General features: G+C 39.1%; 1 protein-coding gene across 8 annotated transcripts in view; it reads left to right on the forward strand.

The window, feature by feature from the left end:
- The window catches only part of ripor3 (RIPOR family member 3), a 184,910-nt gene that overhangs the window by 150,462 nt on the left and 12,269 nt on the right, over positions 1–22,179 (forward strand). For all 8 annotated transcript variants that reach the window (XM_073061659.1, XM_073061657.1, XM_073061661.1 and 5 more), the window contains 5 exons: positions 1,324–1,459; positions 7,363–7,524; positions 11,644–11,802; positions 17,259–17,461; positions 18,767–18,850. In XM_073061659.1, the coding sequence (XP_072917760.1) occupies positions 1,324–1,459; positions 7,363–7,524; positions 11,644–11,802; positions 17,259–17,461; positions 18,767–18,850 (744 nt within the window). The remainder of the gene's footprint in view (positions 1–1,323; positions 1,460–7,362; positions 7,525–11,643; positions 11,803–17,258; positions 17,462–18,766; positions 18,851–22,179) is intronic.

Here is a 22,179-nt window from a genome sequence, read left to right on the forward strand (position 1 = left end):
GGACAATATGAAATAATCTGTGTCTCTGTATTTGGGATAAGACCATAAGACATAGGAGCAGATATCAGGCCAATTGGCCCTTTGAGTCTGCTCCACCATTCCTTCATAGCTGATTTATCATCCCTCTCAACCCCCTTCCCTTGCCTTCTCTCCATAACCTCTGATACCCTGACTAATCAGGAACCTATCAAACTCCACTTTCAATATAGTTAATGACTTGGCCTCCATGGCTGTCTGTGGCAATGAACTCCACAGATTTACCACCTTCTGGCTAAAGTAATACCTCCTCATCTCTATTCTAAAGGAAAGTCTTTGAATTCTGAGGCAGTGCTCTCTGATCCTAGACTCTCCCACTACTGGAAACAACCTCTCCACGTCCTCTTTATTTGCATCTTTCAATATTCAGTAGGTTTCAATAAGATATCCCCCTCATTCTTCTAAATTCCAGTGAGTACAGGCCAACAGCCATCAAACGCTCTTCACACATTAACCCTTTCATTCCCAGGATGATTTTCATGAACCTCTTCTGGACTATCTCCAATGCCAGTACATCTTTTCTTAGATAAGGGGTCCAAAACTGCTGAAAAACTCCCAAGTATGGATTGACTAATGCTTTATAAAGCCTCAACATTATACCCTTGGTTTATATTCTAGTCCTATTGAAATTAATGTATTTGGCTTCCTTAACACTGACACTAGTGGGAAGGAAGTGAAGATAGTTCACTTCAGGGACAGCTTTAGAGAAAATTCAGTTCTCTCGTTTGCTTTTATTTAATGTCATCCAGCTGTGTGTTTATATTGTAAAGACTAATTCATCCAAAAAGGATACTGTAACAATCTACTTTCATACATTCATCTGAAGTTTTCAAAATAGACAAGAAAAATAGTTAGTAAACACCAAAGTTCAGCACATGGCTTGAAGTGTCACTTAAGGCATATACAAGGATAGAGGTTTCTGCTCCTTACAGTCTTGAACTTGAGCAAAAGGAAGGATGTGGGTGTGGGTGTGATGAAAAATGTGAATTTGATGTAAAAGACATGTCATTGTATAACAGAGCAGGCTTGATGGCAGTATGGCTTATTCTTGATCTTATTTCACATGAATTCTATTAACTCTTTAGCTACACTGTTAGGCTACTATTAATGATGTAACAATATTTAGTAAAGCTGATGAGCTGGATGAGAATACTGTTTTCAAGGTGTATTTTACTATGTACATTTTGCCTATCATCATATTTGGTGTACCTTGCATATTCTTTTTAACTGTGACCTTCACAATATCTTGGTTCCTAAACCTCACAAATAATTTTATTTCCATTTCAGAGATTTTCATCAATTGATTCTGTATTGGTCATTGAGAACTGTATATTAGAGGAACTTTCTCAGCAGATCCAGGTGTTGGAAGCTCTAGCTCCATTCTGTTATGAGAAGTCAGAAAATATTAAATCAGTGGAAGAAGGTTTGTAGAAAATAATCACAATTGTGTAGAATATATCATCACTGAGTTACGGAGAGAAAGACTCAGAGCAGTTGGTTCGATGACATATTGTTTGCAATGATGCTTAGAATGTATTGACAAGTAGGAAGGATACCAAGGCTAGCAAGCTTTACCAGAATTATAATTAATTTCCCTTTTTATTTTTGTTGAAAAGTTTCGACAGGTTATAAGATAAAAGAATTTCTTACATTTTATAAAATTTATTGGGCATATCCTCAGCAGCTCTTGTTTGTTATTGTATGACATCACATGCCAAAATGCCATTCTAAAATTCTATTTAATAACTTGTTGTTGTTTATCTTGAATTGGTTGGCTGATTAGCATAATGAAAAATGCCACCATTATTCAACATTGCTCATCTTATGTCAATTTAACATTTATTTATTCATGTTGAAAATTACAGGTGAACAGCACACCTTCAGTTGTAGTAATAACTCCAGGATGAATCAATTAAAAAAATATAACTTACATTTACACACACAAAAAAATTTTTTGCGAATTACAGATGCTGTAAAGCTTGAGGAATACAAAATGCTGGAGTAACTCAACAAGTCAGGCAGCATCAGTGGATGGAAATGAACAGTTGACAGTCCAGATGGAGGGTCTCAGCCTGTAACATCAACAGTTTGTACCCCTTATTGGTGCTGCCTGACATGCTGAATTCCTCCAGCATTTTGTGTGTAGTTTACATTACAGATTTTTCATGCTTTAAAAAATTATGACACAATCAAGTAGATCCAGGAATAAATGAATATGAGCATTTTTTTCCCTTTGAATAAGCAGATGTTAAATAGATGTAATACATATACCTAAATGTGTAGGAAACCTATCCTCCGAATCTCGGAAGAGATCAAACCTCAAATTCTGGTAAGGATTCATGGGATTGAGTTTAGGAGTTGAGAGTTGCAGCTATATAGGACCCTGGTCAGACCCCACTTGGAGTACTGTGCTCAATTTTGGTTGCCTCACTGTAGGAAGGATGTGAAGACCATAGAAAGGGTGCAGAGGAGATTTTCAAGGATGTTGCCTGGATTGGGGAGCATGCCTTATGAGATGATGTTGGGTGAACTTGGCCTTTTCTCCTTGGAGTGACGGAAGATGAGAGGTGACCTGATAGAGGTGTACAAGATGATGAGAGGCATTGATCGTGTGGATAGTCAGAGGCTTTTTCCCATTGCTGAAATGTCTAGCACAAGAGGGCACTGTTTTAAGGTGCTTGGAAGTAGATACAGAGAAGATGTCAGGGGTTAAGTTTTTTACACAGAGAGTGATGAGTGTGTGGGATGGGCTGCCGGCGACGGTGGTGGATGCAGATACGATAGGGTCTTTTAAGAGACTCCTGGACAAGTACATGGAGCTCAGAAAAATAGAGGACTATGGGTAACCCTAGGTAATTTCTAAGGTAGGGACATGTTCAACACAACTTTGTGGGCAGAAGGACCTGTATTGTGCTGTAGGTTTTCTATGTTTCTATGAAAGAGGTTGTGGCGTATGCTTTTTAGTCAATTCTCATTGGTGCATGGGTGTTGGGGTTCTGTTGACTTCTTGTTCCCCTGACTTAGAACAACTAACAATTAAATATAGACCATTCTATTTGCCTTGGGAGTTCTCATACGTGATTCTGACTACTGTTTACATACCACTGGCGGCTGATTATAAACAAGCACTCATGAAACTTCACGATGCTGTCTGAAAACAAGAAACAGCCCATTCTGACACAATTCAAATTATCTCTGAGTCTGAGGCCTCTTTTGGTTAGAGTCAACCATGGATATTGCGTCCTAGCTGTCTGGATACACAAACCTGGGCAGTATGATATGGAGAGCAAGCTGTTGCCCATGTAGCAAGCTCCCCCTCTTCATGCATTTGATGAACCTAAAGGAATGGCAGAGATCGAAACAATTTGGTACTAGCAAAGTTGCAGGAGTTGCCAGTCAGCATTGAACTCAATGTAGGATTGCCTTAGGCACTCTAGCTCCGGATTTTTCCCTCGGGGGTTTACTCCAGAAGCCTTCCCCATGAGTAGGTATAGCCACAAGGCAGCGGAGGTTTGAGATCAGTATTTTCCTTCTCCCAGATGAGCTGCCAACCACAGCTGACGAGCCCCATCTATCTGAAGCATCTGGTTTTAAGGTGCCAGTAATCCACAATTGTCCCTTCTCCTGTCAGTAGAAATGATTCCCCCAGGCTCAGTAGCTAAGCCACACGTGAAGACCAGGAGCTGGACTTTGCTGTCAAATGCTATTCGAGACGCATGCCATTGGGAGCATTTAATAGGTAGTGAGAGATTGGCCCCTTTAACTCCCCCGGCTACAACAACCTTAAGAAACCTTTCAATTATAGTTGGTGGCTTTAACCAGGTCTATTTGAAGAAATCCCTATCCAGTTATCACCAGCACGTAACCTGTTTCACTAGAGGTCTCAACACACTAGACCACTGCTACACCACAATAAAGAATGCCTGTTGCTTCTTTCTGAGACCACATTTTGTCAAGTCAGATCATTTGGTTCTACTTCTGCTACTTGCATACAAACAGAGCCAAAGCAGCAAAGCTCCAGAGAGCAAGACAACTACGAGGTGTTCATGTGAGGCAGAGGAATGGTTATAGGATTGCCTTGAATCAATGGACTGGGCCGTGTTCAAGATACCACCTGAGAACCTGAATGATTCCACTAGGATTGTTACAGACATATTAAAACAGCTGTGGATGAGGGTGTCACCACGAAATCCTCCAGGGTTTTCCCCAGTCAGAAGCTCTGGATGAATAGTGAAATCCAGAACCTGCTGAGAGCCAGATCAGAGGCATTCAAATCTGGAGATCAAGAATGCTACAAGAGGTGCAGGTATGATCTCTGGAAAGCCATCTCTCAGGCAAAGTGAAGATTCCGGACTAGACTAGAATCAACAAGGGATGCTTGACAGCTGTGGCAGGGTTTGAATATCATAACCTCCAATAAAGCCAAATCTTACAACATCGGAGACAGCAGAGCTTTGCTTCCAAATGAGCTCAATGCCTCCTATGCTTGCTTTGACCACTGGAACAGGGAAGAAATATCGCACACCCCCATGATGATCCTTTGGTCTCAGTATCTGAAGATGATGTGTGGGATGCCTTCAAGAGAGTGAATCCGGTCCGGATGGAGTATCTGGCCGAGTACTGAAGACCCCTGCCAACCAACTGGCTTTGAATGCATGGATATCTTCAACCTGTCACTCCGGCAGTGTGTGGTACTCACCTGCTTCAAGCATGCTTCAATCATACCAGTGTCCTAGAAGAGTGTGGTAACCTGCTCAATGGATATTTCCCAATAGCATTTACATTCACAGTGATGAAGTATTTTAAGATGCTGTTGTTGAAGCATATTGGTTCCTGGCTGAGTGATGACTTGGAACTGTTCCAATTTTCCTAATGAAACAACAGGGTTACAATGGATGCCATCTCATTGGCTCTTCACACAACCCTGAAACATCTGGACAGCAAAGATGCATACATCAAGATACTCTTTATCGATTACAGCTCGGCATTTAACACCAGCATTTCCTCAAAACTTATCGGTAAATTACAAGATCTGGACCTCAATAACCCCTTGTGCAATTTGATCCTGGATTTCCTCACTTGTAGACCCCAGTCAGTTCGGATTGGCAAAAACATCTCCTTCACAATCTCCATCAGCACAGAAGCACTGCAGGGATGTGTGCTTAGCCCCCTGCTCTGCTTGCTTAACAGCTGTGACTGTGTGGCTAAGTACAGCTCCAACACCATATGCTGTTTGCTGATGACACCACTGTTGTGGGCTGTATCAAAGCAGGTGATGAATCAGCATACAGGAGGGAGACTGAAAACTTGGCTGAGTGGTGCAATAACAACAATCTCTCACTCAATGTCAGTAAGACCAAGGAACGAATTGTAAACTTCAGGAGAGGGAAACCAGAGGTTTATGAGCCAATAATTATCAGAGGATCAGGGATGGAGAGGGTCAGTAACTTTAAATTCCTCAGTGTCACTATTTCAGAGGACCTGTCCTGGACCCATCATATAAATATAGTCGGAAAGAAAGCACAACAGCGCCTCCGCTTCCTCAGTAGTCTGTGGAGATTTGGCCTGTCATCAAAAACCTTGGCAAACTTCTATAGGAAGTGCGCTGACTGGCTGCATTATGGCCTGGTATGGGAACACCAATGCAATTGAGTGGAAAGTCCTACAAAAGTTAATGGATTCAGACCAGTACATCATGGGTAAAACCCTCCTAACCATTGGGCACATCTACATGAAGCATTGCAGAAGAAAAGCAGCGCCCATCATCAAAGATCCTCACCACCCAGGCCAGGCTCTTTTTTTGCTGCTGCCATCAGTTTGAAGACACAGGTGCCTCAGAACTCAAGATCAGTTACTACCCCTCAACCATCAGGCTCTTGAACAAAAGGGTATAGCTACACTCATTTAAGGACTCTGATATATTGTTACTTCACACTTGTTATTTTTTATTACTTATTTATCTCTGCATTTGCACAGTTGGTTTGCAGTTCCTAATGTTTACAGTTACTGTTCTATAGATTTGCTAATTATGCCCACAGAAGAATAATCTCAGGGCTGTATGTGGTAACATGTATGTACTCTGATAAAAAAATTTATTTTGAACTTTGAACGTCGAACGTTTGAATCTGCACAAGGTTAGATATAACACAGTAACAGCTAATCTATTCAAAAGAGAGTAATAGATGCCGTGATGAATGGTAATCTGCAGTAATTAACAATTTTGTGTTTATTAAAATAAAAGTGCAAAGCTCTGGAAAATTCAAGAGGTCAGACAGCATGTGTGAACATCTGTAGAAAGAGATATAGACTTAATATTTTGGGTTGATTAGCTTTCTTCTACACATCTTCCACCTCGTAGTGATTCCACTGTAGATTTTTGCCTCCCCCGCACCCCAGAGTTTGGTGGTCTATCAAATATATCCAACAGAGTAACAGCGCATCTCGTTTCTTAACTCTTACCTAATGAGTTTGGTCTTTACCACTCAAGAACATCCTTCCTCACCAGCATCATAAAACCTTCTCTGATTAAAACTGCGCCCTCCCTTTTCTCTGTTTCCTAACTACCTCAAAGTTTTCAAGTGCACTTTGTGAGTACTAGTTTCAAGATTCCTACACTCTTCTCTTGGATGGCTGCTTACATACTGTGTGAAATCCTCTGACACCTAAGGTGATCGATGCCCACATGGTATGATCCAGGACAATTTCAGCCTCTACCAAATGCTGCACCTGAGCTCAGAAACACTGATTTGGAGCATGAAGAGCTACAGTGCCTATAAAAGGTATTCCCCACCCCCCCCCCCCCAAAGTTTTCAGGTTTTATGTTTTACAACATTGAATCACATTGAATTGAATTTGGATTTTTTGACACTGGTCAACAAAAAAAGACTCTTTTATATCAAAGTGGAAACAGTTCTCTACAATGACGTAGAGGACCGTGATCGCCTACATCTTTGACACAACACATAATGATGATGATGAATTATGAAAACCATTTGTGAAGTGTTTATAATTCTTGAGCTATTACATAATGGAGGCACTGTTGCAATAGATGGTATAAGGTCATTTAACTTTAGGAGACATTTTAGAATGTAAAAAAAATCTATTTCCCCTTTAGCTCTATTAACTTGCTTAAAAAGTTGAAATCCCTGATAATTTGCTTCCAGATTTAAATATTAAGGATGTTATTCTTCTTGATAAGAGAAATAAATTATCATTATGAAGTAATAACAATGCTGGAATTAGTAGAACAGAAAAAGAGCAAATTGAGATGCTTTAAATTATTCTCAAAATTCCTTATAATGCTAATTCTAACTTCTTTTGTTTCAGTCATTCCAAAATCAAAGAATATCAAATCAGTCCAGTCATTTTGGGGTAAATGTACAGAAGGAGAATGTATTTTACATTTATCAGCTGAACAGTTCCTCACACAGCTGAGAAATAGTTATACACAGAAAGTGGCTGCAAAATACCCAGGACAGACAGAGAGAGGTAAGCTACATACAGTATAACATGCCTGGTTGATTATCTATGTGAGGTTTTTCAAAATATACATTTTGTAATCTTAATGAATGCTATGTGAATAATTTAATAAGAAATATAAGAATTAGGGCCATTCAGCCCCTCTATCTGTTCTGTTAGTACTGATTTTCCTGCCCTGTCCCAATATTCCTTGATTCCTCTCATCATAAAGCACAGAGCAATACAACAAGGCTACATGCCCTTTGGACCAATGAATTCACAACAAGTACAAGGTCCACCCAGATAGTCCCTATTTCCTGCATTTGGCCAAGCTGCCTCAGGTCCCCTCCCCTCCATGCACCTGTCCAAGTGCTTCTTCAATGCTACTATAGTGCCTGTCTCAACCACTGCCATGCATGCTGGAACATGTCCTGGATTTTAGGCAAACAATTGAGCTGGATGAGATACATAAAAATTGGTTAATCTTAGAAAGGAAGACCAGCATTTATGTAACATAACTTGGACCAAATAGTAAGCTTTGTTCCAATTTCTGTGATCATTTAATGACTTTCAGCTATTCTTTGAGTGCAAAAATATACTAAAATTCTCCCCATTCTAACTTCTTTTTGTCAGCAGTTTATATACTCTTGATAAGCCTGGGTGTATGGCTCCTCATGTAATATAATCTGATAATTATGGAAATGCTAAGCAGGTGAAAATCATCTTGTAGACAGCAGATCCGGGTGATAAAAGCAAAAAAATTGCTAAACCTTTAAACTTTTTATGCAGCACTAATTAAAGATCAAAACATGTACACCACATTGCAAGTTGAAGCTGAAATACAAACATGGAAACAGAAGTAGAATTCAACCAGATGACCCCCTAAATGGTGTTTTGATATCCAATAAGATCATGGTTGATCTAACCTTATCTCAATAAAGTTTCCCTCTTTTTCCCCATATCTCTAGATCCCTTCTACTTCAACTGTTGCTGATTTATGCCTTAAACATTCACAATAAATTCTTCTTCACCTGTATCTGAAGTGGTAATCTCCTACTCTGAAACTATGTCCCCAGTTCTAAATGAGAAATACCCTTTCAGCATCATGGGCTTGAATAAGCTATTCAGTGAAACAGACTGCGTGCAGAGATTGCAAGTGTTATATGTTCTCTCGTGCAATTCTTTTGACTCAACAAACTGTACTGTTACATGGGAGTTCCTCATCCTCCTGATGGCTTTGGGAGAAATTGCAAAAGCTACAAAATATATACCACCACCATATTATGTGCAACAGAGAATTTTACATTTAGTGAGACTGAGAAGGTGTTATGTTAGATTACATTAACAATATATATTGGATTCCAGTTAATTGGAACACATCGGGACCAGTACATTTTGGCCCAATTAAGCAGTTCCCCAGCTAGCCAAAGTTTCATGGAAGTATATAACAAGATATAAAAAAAACAAACTACCATTTAACTGAGTAACTAATTATGTATTTAAATAAAAAACAGAACAAATTATAACACTGACAATACTACTACAGTACTATAAAATTGTGTATTAGTTCCTAACAGTTATTGACAGAGGAAGTAATCCAGTGAACACTGAAGCAAAATGCTGGAGGAACTCAGCAGGCCTGGTAGCATCTGTGGAAAAGAGTATAGTTGATGTTTCAGGCCGAGACCCTGCGGCATGCCTTGTTCTTTTGATTTGACTGTAAACAACAACAGATACCTAGTGCAGATAATGGATTACCTTCATACAATAGTCAAGCAGCAGAGTGTTCCAAAGAAGTGAAGGGAATTCCTGCAATTCTCTTGAGTAGTTTTGTTCTTTAAGAGTTCTGGCCCAAAAATGCGGCTGCTCCAGTTAGCTGATGGCCCAAATTGGATCCAATGTAAACAGCTGTAAGGATAATTGTGAGCTATTTTGGAGAAGTTTAACAATAAATTAGTGAGAAAATAAATAGCTAAATAGATCATTTATATTTTTGCAGCTTCTTTATTTTCTTCTTGCTCAGTTCTATCAACCCACTACAATGCCATCCCTGTATATCTTAGGGGATAATGTCATGAATATTGCCAACTAAACAATCTTCTGGGACACAGAACTCTGAAGCTCCACAGATTTTTTGAAACACCTTAACCCAAGCCTTAATCTAAAATCAAGCCAAGGGATATGTCAATGTTCAAGACTAAAATTGATTAGTCTGTATTAGATAATTATATTATATGTCATTAAAAAAACACAAGTAGCTAATGTCTCCAATCATATGGTAAAATCAAACAAATACAATCTCTCCCCATTCAGAAAACTGACCTACTCTTGTCCCATGTCACTAATTAATCTTCTCTCTTTAGTAGAGTTCAGATTTGCAGAAGCAGCTGACTGCATTGATATTTACGGTATTATAGAGAGCCTTGTGTAGGAATCATGACAACACGTTTGGATTTTGATCCCTCATCATTTAGAACATAAGAAATAGGTGCAGGAGTAGGCTATCTGGCCCGTCGAGCCTGCTCCACCATTCAATAAGATCATGGCTGATCTGGCCATGGACTTACCTCCATCTATCTGGTGCAGCCTCACCAGATGCAGCATATCCTCCCTGCTCTTAAATTCAATCCCTCTAGCAATGAAGGCTAACATCCCATTTGCCTTCTTAATAGCCTGCTGCACCTGCAAACCAACCTTTTGTGATCCATGCACAGGCACTCCCAAGTCCCTCTGCACAGCAGCGTGCTGCAATTTTTTACCATTTAAATAATAGTCTGCTCTTCCATTTTCCTTCCAAAGTGGATGGCCTCACATTTACCAACATTGTATTCCATCTGCCAGACCCTTGCCCACTCACTTAACCTATCTATGACTCTCTGCAGATTCTCCGTATCTTCTGCACAATTTGCTTTTCCTCTCAGTTTAGTATCATCAGCAAAATGAGATACACCACACTTGGTCCCCTCTTCCAGATCGTTAATGTATATCGTGAACAGTTGCAGGCCCAGCACCAACCCCTGCGACACACCATTCACCACTGATTGTCAACCAGAGTAACACCCATGTATCCCAACTCTCTGCATCCTTACCTTATGGGTAAGTCTTTTATGTGACACTTTATCAAAAGCCCTTTGGAAATCCAAGAAAATAATATCCATTATCCAGCGGCTAATGGACTGGTGCAGAGCCAACAACCTGTCTCTGAATGTGAACAAAAGAGATGATTGTTGACTTCAGGAGGGCACGGAGCGACCACTCCCCGCTGAACATCGACGGTTCCTCGGTAGAGATCGGTAAGAGCACCAAATTTCTTAGTGTTCACCTGACGGAGAATCTCATCTGGTGTTTCAACACCAGCTCCATAGCAAAGAAAGCCCAGCAGTGTCTCTACTTTCTGCAAAGGCTGAGGAAAGTCCATCTCCCACCCCCCATCCTCATCACATTCTACAGGGGTTGTATTGAGAGTATCCTGAGCAGCTGCATCACTGCCTGGTTCGGAAATTGCACCATCTCGGATCACAAGACCCTGCAGCAGATAGTGAGGTCAGCTGAGAAGATCATCGGGGTCTCTCTTCCCGCCATTACAGACATTTACACTACACGCTGCATCCGCAAAGCAAACAGCATTATGAATGACCCCACGCACCCCTCATACAAACTCTTCTCCCTCCTGCCATCTGGGAAAAGGCACCGAAGCATTCGGGCTCTCACAACCAGACTATGTAACAGTTTCTTCCCCAAGCTATCAGACTCCTCAATACCCAGAGCCTGGACTGACACCTTACTGCCCCATTGTCTTGTTTATTATTTATTGTAATGCCTGCACTGTTTTGTACACTTTATGCCGTCCTGGGTAGGTCTGTAGTCTAGTGTAGTTTTTTTTTCTATGTTGTTGTTTATATAGTTCAGTCTAATTTTTGTACTGTGTCATGTAACACCATGGTCCTGAAAAAACGTTGTCTCATTTTTACTATGTACTGTACCAGCAGTTATGGTCGAAATGACAATAAAAGTGACTTGACATATGAAGACATATTCCACTTAATTTAGTCAGTATTGTGCTTTCACTTTTTATGATTCATTTTCATTTCATATTCTATTAAAACATTTTAATAAATTTAATGTTAATCATTCTCATGTTTTTACAAGTATTCAGAACACTTCTGCACCAGATTGTCAGCTGTTGTGAATTACTGCCTTGCCGTAATGTTGCAGAGGAATCGGTGACAGTCTTCCAGTTTTTCAACTATGTTAAAAAGTACAATATTACTCAGGTTGGAACTCATCTGATTAGCCTTGCAAAGGAAGGTAAGAGGAAATGTTATTTCCCTGTACAGGAATTTGAGTGTGTGACTGATCAAGGGACAAAACAGAATTATGAACTAAAGCAATAACCCCATTGACACAGAACTAGCAACTTGTTGAAGACAGTAGGCAGCTGGAGTAAGTGTGTATAAATAGACCATGTGCTTTAGAGCCACAACGTAGTAGCACTTGGGCCAAGTTATAAACTCATAAACAAACTTTGGTAGATTGAGACAGACTTCTAAAATACACCACATTGAATATCATAGAATGTTAAACTTCCGTTCTGTGTTATCTAACTAGTATTATCAGTTGTTCAGTGTTTTTATGGTTTATGTTCTTGGCATACCTATTTGGTGATCTCTTAATTATAGTAATGAATTCAACCAAAAACTGTCTTTTCCAGTTGAAACCAACAATGTTATTTAGGTTGGCTCAGAACTCAGATACTACACGTGGCATAATTTTTACTCTACAAGATATTTGCAACTCAGTGAAATCTAATCATATACAATCTGTGGCACAGAGGTGTGAAAACCACAATAGGAGAAACTGAATGTTTACAAAAGAACAAAATTTTAAAAAATGTTAATTTGGTCATGTTGTTTTTACATTGAAGCACTGTACAAATATTGTATGATTTTTCTTAGCATTAACCAAGTGAATAACACAAATATAAACACAACAGATGCAGTTGTGGGAAATACAGAGTTATACACACAAAATGCTGACTGAACAGTCTCAGCCCAAAACGCCGACTCTTTATCCCTTTCCACAGATCCTGCCTGATCTGCTGTGTTCCTCCAGTATTTTGTGCGTGTTACTCTAAATAACACAAACAAGTTTTATATTTGTTCAAATGTGTAAATATACAAGTTAAACCCTACAACTCTATAATGAGATAATTTATATGAAAGATGTGGCTGCAAAGTTCAGTGTAAAGTGTAATTTATTATCAGAGTACATGCATGTCACCACATCCGACCCTCAGATTCTGTGAGCATACTTATCAAATCTATAGAATAGTGACCATAAATAGGATCAATGACAACAAACCATGCAAATGCAAATATAAGCAAATGGCAACAAATAACGAGCATGAAATAACAAGATAAAATGTCCTTAAAGTGAGACCATCAGTTGTGGGAACACCAGAAGTAAAATAAATGTTCAAGAGCCTGATGGTTGAGGGGTAGTAACTGTTCTTGAACCCGGTGGTGCAAATCCTGAGGCACTTGTACCTTCTACCTGATGGCAGCAGTGAGAAAAGAGCTTAGCCTGGGTGGTGAGAATCTTTCCTGCAGCAATGGTTCATGTAGATGTGCCCAGTAGTTGGGAGGGTTTTACCCATGATGTACTGGGCTGAATCCACTACTTTTTGTAGGATTTTCCACTCAAAGGCATTGGTATTCCCATACCAGGTTGTAATGCAGCCAGTCAGCACACTTTCCACCAGACATCATTATAAGTTTGCCAGAGTTGTTGATGACACGCTGTATGTCCACAGACACCTGAGGAAGTAGAGGTGGTGTTGTGCTTTCTTTGCAATTATATTTATATTTTTGGGTCCAGGACAAGTCCTCTGAGGTAGCGACATCCAGAAATTTAAATTCACTGCCCCTCTCAACCGCTGATCCTCCGATTGGTTATAACATGCAAGTTTTTTTAAGATTTGGCAATTAAAAGGAAACTAATGATCTAAAATTGATATTTGAGAATTAACATAGATTGTCTCGGAATAATAGAAGTAACTTTACTACATTTGTATAGGTGGTGTTAAATTAAAAGAGATTAGGGAAAGCTGAAACAGTCTCAGTCTTTAGAACAAAATTCTTGGAGATAGATAATGTTATTCTCCATTGGGATTAACATTGAATGGTGATCAGTATAACTTTATGTGACCAGTATAGCTTTGGTATTGGTATCAGTATATTATTGTCACATGTATGAAGATACATTGAACAGCTTGTCTTGCATACTGTTCATACAGATCAAATCATTACACAGTGCATTGAGGTAGAACAAGATAAAATAATTACAACACAGAATAAAGCATAAAACCTACAGGAAAAAGTGCAGTGCAGGTAAACAATAAATTGCAAGATCATATCAAGGCAGATTGTGGTCAAGAGTCCATTTTATCGAACAAAAGATCAGTTCAGGAATTTGATAACAGTGGGCCAGAAGCTGTCCTTGTGCCTGGTGGTAGTGCTTTCTGGCTTTTATGTCTTCTATTTGATGGGAGAGGGGAGAAGAGAGAATATTCGAGGTTAGTGGGATCTTTGATTATTTTGACTGCTTTGCTGAGTCAGTGAGAAATACAGGCGGAGTCCATAGATGGGAGGCTGTTTTCAGTGATGTGCGGAGCTGTGTGCACAACTCTCTGCAGTTCTTTGTGGTTATGTGCAGAGCAGACACCATAGCGAGTCGTTGACCATCCAGACAGAATGCTTTCTGTTGTGCATACATTTAGATGTGTGCTGACATGTGGAATCATGGAGTCATAGAGCACTACCACACAGAGAAATGACCCTCAGCCCATCTAGTCCATGCCAAACTATTATTCTGCCCAATGACCTGCTCCTGAACCATAGTCCTCTCTTCCATATACTTATCCAAATTTCTCTAAAATGCTGAAATCGAACCTGCGTTCTCCACTTCTGTCGGAAGCTCATTCCACCCTCTGAGCAAAGAAGTTCCCCTCATGTGCCCGTTAAATATTTCACTTTTCACCCTTGACCTATGATCCCTATTTCTAGTCTCATCTAACTTCAGTGAAAAAAAAGATTGCTTCCATTTACCCAGTCTATACCCCTCATAATTTTGTATACCTCATATTAAATTTCCCCTCATTCTTTTATGGTTCAGGGAATAATCCCCTAACCTATTCAACCTTTCCCTGTGACTCACATCCTCAACTTTGAGCAATATCTTTGTAAATTTTATTTGTACTCTTTCAATCTTATTGACTTGGACAGGCTGAGTGAGTGGGCAGATACTTGGCAGATGACGTTTAATGTGAATAAGTGTGAGGTTATCCACTTTGGGAGTAAGAACAGGAAGGCAAATTATTATCTGAACGGTGTAGAGTTAGGTAAGGGAGAAATACAAAGAGATCTAGGAGTACTTGTTCATCAGTCACTGAAGGTGAATGAGCAAGTGCAGCAGGCAGTGAAGAAGGCTAATGGAATGTTGGCCTTTATTACAAAGGGAATTGAGTACAAGAGCAAGGAAATTCTTTTGCATTTGTACAGGGCCCTGGTGAGACCTCACCTGGAGTATTGTGTACAGTTTTGGTCTCCAGGGTTAAGGAAGGACATCCTGGCTATAGAGGAAGTGCAGCGTAGATTCATGAGGTTAATTCCTGGGATGTCCGGACTGTCTTACGCAGAGACATTAGAGAGACTGTGCTTGTACACGCTGGAATTAAGGAGATTGAGAGGGGATCTGATTGCAACATATAAGATTATTAAGGGATTGGACAAGATAGAGGCAGGAAATATGTTCCAGATGCTGGGAGAGTCCAGTACCAGAGGGCATGGTTTGAGAATAAGGGGTAGGTCATTTAGGACAGAGTTAAGGAAAAACTTCTTCTCCCAGAGAGTTGTGGGGGTCTGGAATGCACTGCCTCGGAAGGCAGTGGAGGCCAATTCTCTGGATGCTTTCAAGAAGGAGCTAGATAGGTATCTTATGGATAGGGGAATCAAGGGATATGGGGACAAGGCAGGAACTGGGTATTGATAGTAGATGATCAGCCATGATCTCAGAATGGCGGTGCAGGCTCGAAGGGCCGAATGGTCTACTTCTGCACCTATTGTCTACTGTCTATTGATATCCTTCCTGTAGGTATGTTACCAGAACTGCAAACAATAGACCTCACTATCACCTTATATGACATTCTAACTCCTGTACTCAATACTTCGGTCTATGAAGGCCAATGTGCCAAAAGCTCTCTTTATAACCCTATCTACCTGTGACACTACTTTCAAGGAATTATGGATGTTTGTTTTAAAACTATGGAAATTAAATTTATAAAACTAAGCAAATATGTTTCTCCAGTCCACTGTATGTGAGTGTCTTGGTTTTAAATAACAGAAAATTCCTTTAAAATACTTGAAGAGTATACCAGTATTAATAAAACTTATTAGGTTGGATAAATGTTAATGATATAATCAAAACTCTCTGTATAATTTGCTTTAACTCAAACCAAAAATAGCTTAAATTGTCTTCACAGTCTCACAAATTAACGCCATGAACGAATGCTCACAAGGGTAAGATTGACTAATTTCCAGAGCAGTTGTGTTTCAAACTAGTAGAAAAGATATGAAAACTCAATTTGGGTTACATATTAATCACACTTGAAATTCCATGATTTTTTGTACTGAATGTGTTGATTACAGGCGAACTGCACCAGAAGAAAACATTACAAGTTAGCAGAAGCTCCAGGCCAATATATTTAGTAATGGTTGTGTTTATAATCCCCATTTTGATCCATTTCCACATTGTGCAGACACTCAAAGCTTTTGACTTCAGACATTTGGTCACCCAATTTAACATTATCTTCTTTAAATTAGAGTACTTTTACTGTCAAATGACACTGGTCTGAAGCTTCATGGAACATTCTTCTATATTAATGATGCTTTGTTTCCCACCCCCTCTGGTCTTCTCCTATCATTTCACATTTCCCCCTCCCCCCACTACTTTCAAATCTCTTACTATCTTTCCTTTTGGTTAGTCCTGACGAAAGGTCTCGGCCCGAAACGTCGACAGCACTTCTCCCTATCGATGCTGACTGGCCTGCTGTGTTCCACCAGCATTTTGTGTGTGTTGTTGTTTGAATTTCCAGCATCTGCAGATTTCCTCGTGTATGCTTTGTTATTGTAAGTTTTGGTATACCAGTATGTGGACAGAAACATTGAAATGTGATTACCAGGAGGAATTAGTATAGGCCAAATCTTTGATTTTAGAAATGATCACCTGATGGGAAATGGGCTGTCATTGATAAAATTATGACATTCCCAGTGGTGAAAATAAAAGTGAATGAGCCAAAAGAACTACCGTGGGGTGGCACAGTAGTGCAGTGGTTAGCACAGCACTTTACAGTACAGGTGACCCGGGTTCAATTCCTGCCACTGCTTGTAAGGAGTTTGTACTTTCTCCCCATGACCGTGTGGATTTCCTCTGGGTGCTCCAGTTTCCTCCCACAGTCCAAAGACATACCGGATGATCAGTTAATTGTTCATTGTAAATTGTTTTGTGATTAGGCTAGGATTAAATGGGGAATGCTAGTCAGCTTGGCTCGAAGGGCCAGAAGGGCCTATTCCACACTAGATCTCAGTAAATAAATAAAAAAACTTCTGATAAGTTGCACATAACAATATCCAGAATACTTAAAGGTTTTATATATTTTTAATAAAACTATATTTTCATATTGCTTCTTTGGGTCTTTATACTTTTAGTATTTCTGCCTGAAGCACTACATTCTACAAACAAATATAAGGCACTGAAAAAGTTAAAAGAAAAGCTGGTCTCAGAACTGCAACCTCTTCGTCAAACATTACAGTCCATCAGTTTTCTTCAGTTGGATGAGAACCCCAAAGTCGCTCAGACTGCGACATCCTTTCTTCGAAGTGCTTTAGCAAACAACATATTTAGAACAAAGGTAAGCGTTATTATCCTCATGCTATGAATAAAGAAGTCTTAAAATACTTTTTTGTGATTTAGCCTGATTCTTGAATGTTGTTAAGCAAAATAGCAAATCATGAATAGAATTAAGATTTGATCCATGCAGATTTATGCCTTGAATGTACTGTATACTCATAATGTAACTATTTGCACACTTTAACCTCCACATGAAATAAAAATGCCTCTCTTAATGGGTGGGTAACAAAATACAAAGGAAATCATAAAATTAAAAAATACATTTGCACAGATAATTTTAAAAAAGTAAAATGTTTCAAAGAGATATACTAGAGGAACAAGATAGGATTAAGCAGGATTAAAAGGATGTGGTGATAAAATGATATATTAGTCACATCCCTCATTAAGGTATAACAGTGGATTTAGAAAGAAACGGAAGCTTTCAATATCATTAGAACTAACACATGGGCCAGATTCTACTGAAATAGTGGAGAGCAACTAAATAATACATCTAGTTAATCATGTAGAAATTAACAAGTAACTTTTAATGAATATCCATAGATTGCTGCTCGCTCTTCTACCAATATTTTGACAGCTTTGTGAAAAAGCCTTTGCAAGTTTTTCATGATGTTACTGCTTTTTCACATACTTCACCCAGTATATTCACCACAGAAAATTATGTACAAGCATTTTTTGTTGATATGATTGATATTGGCAGCTAATCAATCACTTTTGCCATGAAACCAAACTATTACTTCTAGTGCCATTTCTAATTGTTTTGAAAAATTAAACTTGTCACTTCTTTTCTTTTCATTCATTATCTATTATCTTTGTCTCTTTAGTTTCCATTTGTGCCTGATTTGACAACAAGCTTCCTTGTCTACCCAAGGAAGACAAGCTTCCTTGTCTACCTGCTACCCAAGTCTGTTAATCTCAATGACTATAAATCACAGTGCTTCGTATGTGGTTTACCAGTAACTCTGGAACTGTACAAATGAATGTATCAGGGACATAGGCTTCCCTAGCAGCTCACCTGATAAATGTGAGGTTATGCATACACAGGCTCAAGTTTTTGCCCTTAAGTATACATGTGTTTGTCTATTCCTCCAGAAGTGAATTGAAATTTTTCTTTCCCTACCTCCTGCCCAGTTAAAACCCTCCTGTTTTCCCTTTTTACCAGTTTTGAGGAAGAGTCTTGCGCCTGAACTATTAACTCTGTTTCTCTTACAATAACTCTTAGTGTGTATCTGTGCTGTGGATTCAATATAATTAACCTAAATGTAATTTTAATGACTTATAACTGACTAACTAATTGTATATTTCTTAGGCTTTGGCCTACTACACAGAAATCTTGCAAGAAAGAGACATACAACAACGAAGAGCTGCCTGCCTGGCACTTAAGCAGCTGAAGGTAAATTGGGATCTTGTGCTAGTACCAGTAGCATTAAAATATCTCTGGCAATCATACAACATAAATCCAGGTGGATTTTCAAACTGTGAGAAGGATATAAAGCCTTCAAAAGGCTATGAAAAGGTTAAGTAAATAGACAAGAGATATAATGGAAGAAAATGTGAAGTTTAGAAGATTGAAGAAAAGTAAATTATTATTAAAACTAAGAGACTGTAAAATGTGGTGCAAAGGGATCTGGGTGTCTTTGTACATGAAATAGAAAAAAGTCAGGAAGAGAAGGTATTTTAGAAGCTGATGGAATGTTGTAAATGATACAGAGTTTACAAGTAAGAACATTTTCATACAGAGTGCTGCTGAAATTGCCATAAGAGTAGCACATGTGATTGTGGCACCATAATTAAGGATTGATTTCCTTGCCCTGCAAGCAGCACAGACCAGGTTCCGTAGGTTGATTCCTAAATTAAAGCAGATGACGTAAGAAGGGTAGAATTTACACGGTAAGCAGTAGGGTACTGAGGAGTGTGTAGGACAGAGGGATCAGGGAATACAGATCAATAATTCCTTAAAAGTGGCATCACAAGTAGTAAAGTCAGCAGAAGAAAGCAATGTCAAGGTCATTATTAGATCAGCAATGATCATATTGAATGGCAGTACAGGCTTGAGGGGCTTAATTCTTCTGGTTTTGCTTGAACTAAGGTTTTAGTACACAAAACATGACATGCCTATAATTTTTTTAAAGTCAGTATTGTCAATTTAAGGGCTTGAATTTTAAAAAGAGTAACAGTACAAAAATACTACTGTAGACAGCACATCAATAACACATTTCTTCACTTTGCAGGGAGAAGCTAAAATCAGATGTATCGGTATTATAGTGGAATAAAGGAAATTACAGAGGCATAAGAGAGGAGTTGGCCAAAGTTGAATGGAAGGGGACACTAGCAGGGATGACAACAGAGCAGCAGTGGCTGGAGTTTCTGGGAGCAATTTGGAAAGTGCAGGATTGATACATCCCATAGAAGAAGTATTCTAAAGAGAAGATGAGGCAAATGTGTCAGACATGGGAAGTCAAAGACAGCATAAAAGCAAAAGAGAGAGCATATATTTCAAAAATCAGTGGGAAGTTTTAAAAAACCAACAAAAGTCAACTAAAAAAGCAAAAAGGAAAAAAAGTATTTTCAGAGTAAAAGAAAGGTGAAAGGTGATATCAAACCACTAAAAAATGATGCTAGTGAGGTGGTAATAGGGAACAAAGAAATGGCAGACAAACTTAATAAGTTCTTTGCATTAGTCTTCACCTTGGAAGACACTAGCAGCATGCCAGAAATTGTCAGGGGGTAGAAGTTTGTGTAATTTTCACAATATTCAAGAGTATCAGGGGGCAGAAGTGAGTGTAGTTGTTATTAATAACGAGAAGGTGCATGGGAAGCTGAAAGCTCCAGAGGTACATTGATAGGTCGCCGGGACCAGATGTGTAAGTGAAAATGTCACTCCAAACTCTAAGAAGGAAGGAAGGCAAAAGAAAGGAAATTTTAAGACAGCTAGCCTGACTTCAGTGGTTAGGATGAGGTTTCAGGGTACTTGGAGGCACATGATAAAGTAAGCCAAAGTTAGCGTGGTTTCCTTCAGGGGAAATCTTGCAGACAAATTTGTTGAAATTCTTTGAGGAAATGCCAAGCAGGATAGATAAAGAAGAGTTGGTGGATGTTGTTTGCTTGGATTTTCAGTAGGTCTTTGACAATGTGCCACAAATGAGGCTGCTTAACAAGATAAGAGCCCATGGTATTACAAGAATGATGGAAGATTGGCTGTCTGGCAGGAGGCGAAGAGTGGGAATAAAGGGGACATGGTCTGGTTGGCTGCCAGTGATTAGTGGTGTTCCATAGGGGTCGGTGTAGAGACCACTTCTAGAAGTGGTAGATGCAGGGAAGTGTATGGTCATTCATTTTGGTAGAAATAATATAAGTGTAGATTATGTTCTAAATAGGAGAAAATTCAGAAATGAGAGGAGCAAAGAGACTTGGAAGTCCTTGTGCAAGATTTCCTAAAGGTTAATTTGCAAGTTAAGTTGGTGGTTAGGAAGGCAAATGCAATGTTAGCATTCTTTTTGAGAAAACTAGATTGATAAAAGCAAGGATGTAATGATGAGTCTTTATCAGGCATTGATCCTGCTGCTGTAGAAGTACTGTGAGCAGCTTTCGCCCCTTATCTAAGAAAAGATTGTTGGTTTTATGAGGGTCCAGAGGAGGATAACAAGAATGATTTCAGGAATGAAACGATGAACATATGAAGGGTGTTTGATGGCTCTGGTCTTGTACTTGATATAGTTTAGAAGAACATTGAAACCTATTGAATATTGAAACACCTAGATATAGTGAATAGGGAGAGGAAGTTTCCTATAGTAGGGGAATCTAAGACCAGAGTGCGCATCCTCAGAATTGAGGGACATCCCTTTAGAATAGAGATGAGAAGGAATTTATTTAGCTGGAGGGTGGTGAATCTGTGGAATTCTTTGCCACAGATGGCTGCAGATGCCAAGTCATTGAATATATTTAAAGTGGAAATTGATAGATTCTTGATTAGAAAGGGTGGCAAAGATTATGGTTGAGAAGGATAATAGATCAGCCATGATGTGATGACAGAATAAACTCATAGCCTAAATGGCCTGATTCTGCTCCTATGTCATATGATCTTATGGAGTGGAGAATATACAGGTCAAATTGAATTTGTCCTGTTTCTTTTGTTAAGTACAAACCTACTTATTTTCCTCTGTCAAGTTGATGAACAGCTTAATGGAGATGCAGCTAATTATAATATACAATCCTTCAGCTCTACAATTACGGTGTTACAAAAATGCCACCTGTCTTTGCTGAATCTAGTATGTTTAGCCATTTTCAGATTTTACAAAGTGCATCAAATTGATTGAGAATCCCATTCTGTAATGGTGGGAATCTCAAGGGAAGGACACATCCAAATATTGGCACTGGCTGAATAGTTGGAAAATCATCAACATTGTCCTTCATTGAGGATCTGGAAGCTCATAGGACCTTCTCTCATTGAACTGTTGATTTATTTACTGCAGTCATCATTGTATATAATAGCACTGCTGATCACAAATCTGATCTATTGATTTGGGATTGGTAATCTCTTGCATTAGCATGCTGTTTCTCCTCTTTAGCACTGATGTAGCCTTGTGTATCATTTCCACCAGACTGAGACTCAACAGGAGTCCATGGGGTTGGAGGTGTTGGATCCAACAGTTTAACTTTTAGATTAGACTGCGTAATTATTTTCTTTTCAGTTTCACAATTAATTATCTGCTTGTATTTTAA

The sequence above is a fragment of the Hemitrygon akajei genome, chromosome 11 (assembly GCF_048418815.1).
Source record: "Hemitrygon akajei chromosome 11, sHemAka1.3, whole genome shotgun sequence".
Lineage (NCBI taxonomy): Eukaryota > Metazoa > Chordata > Chondrichthyes > Myliobatiformes > Dasyatidae > Hemitrygon > Hemitrygon akajei.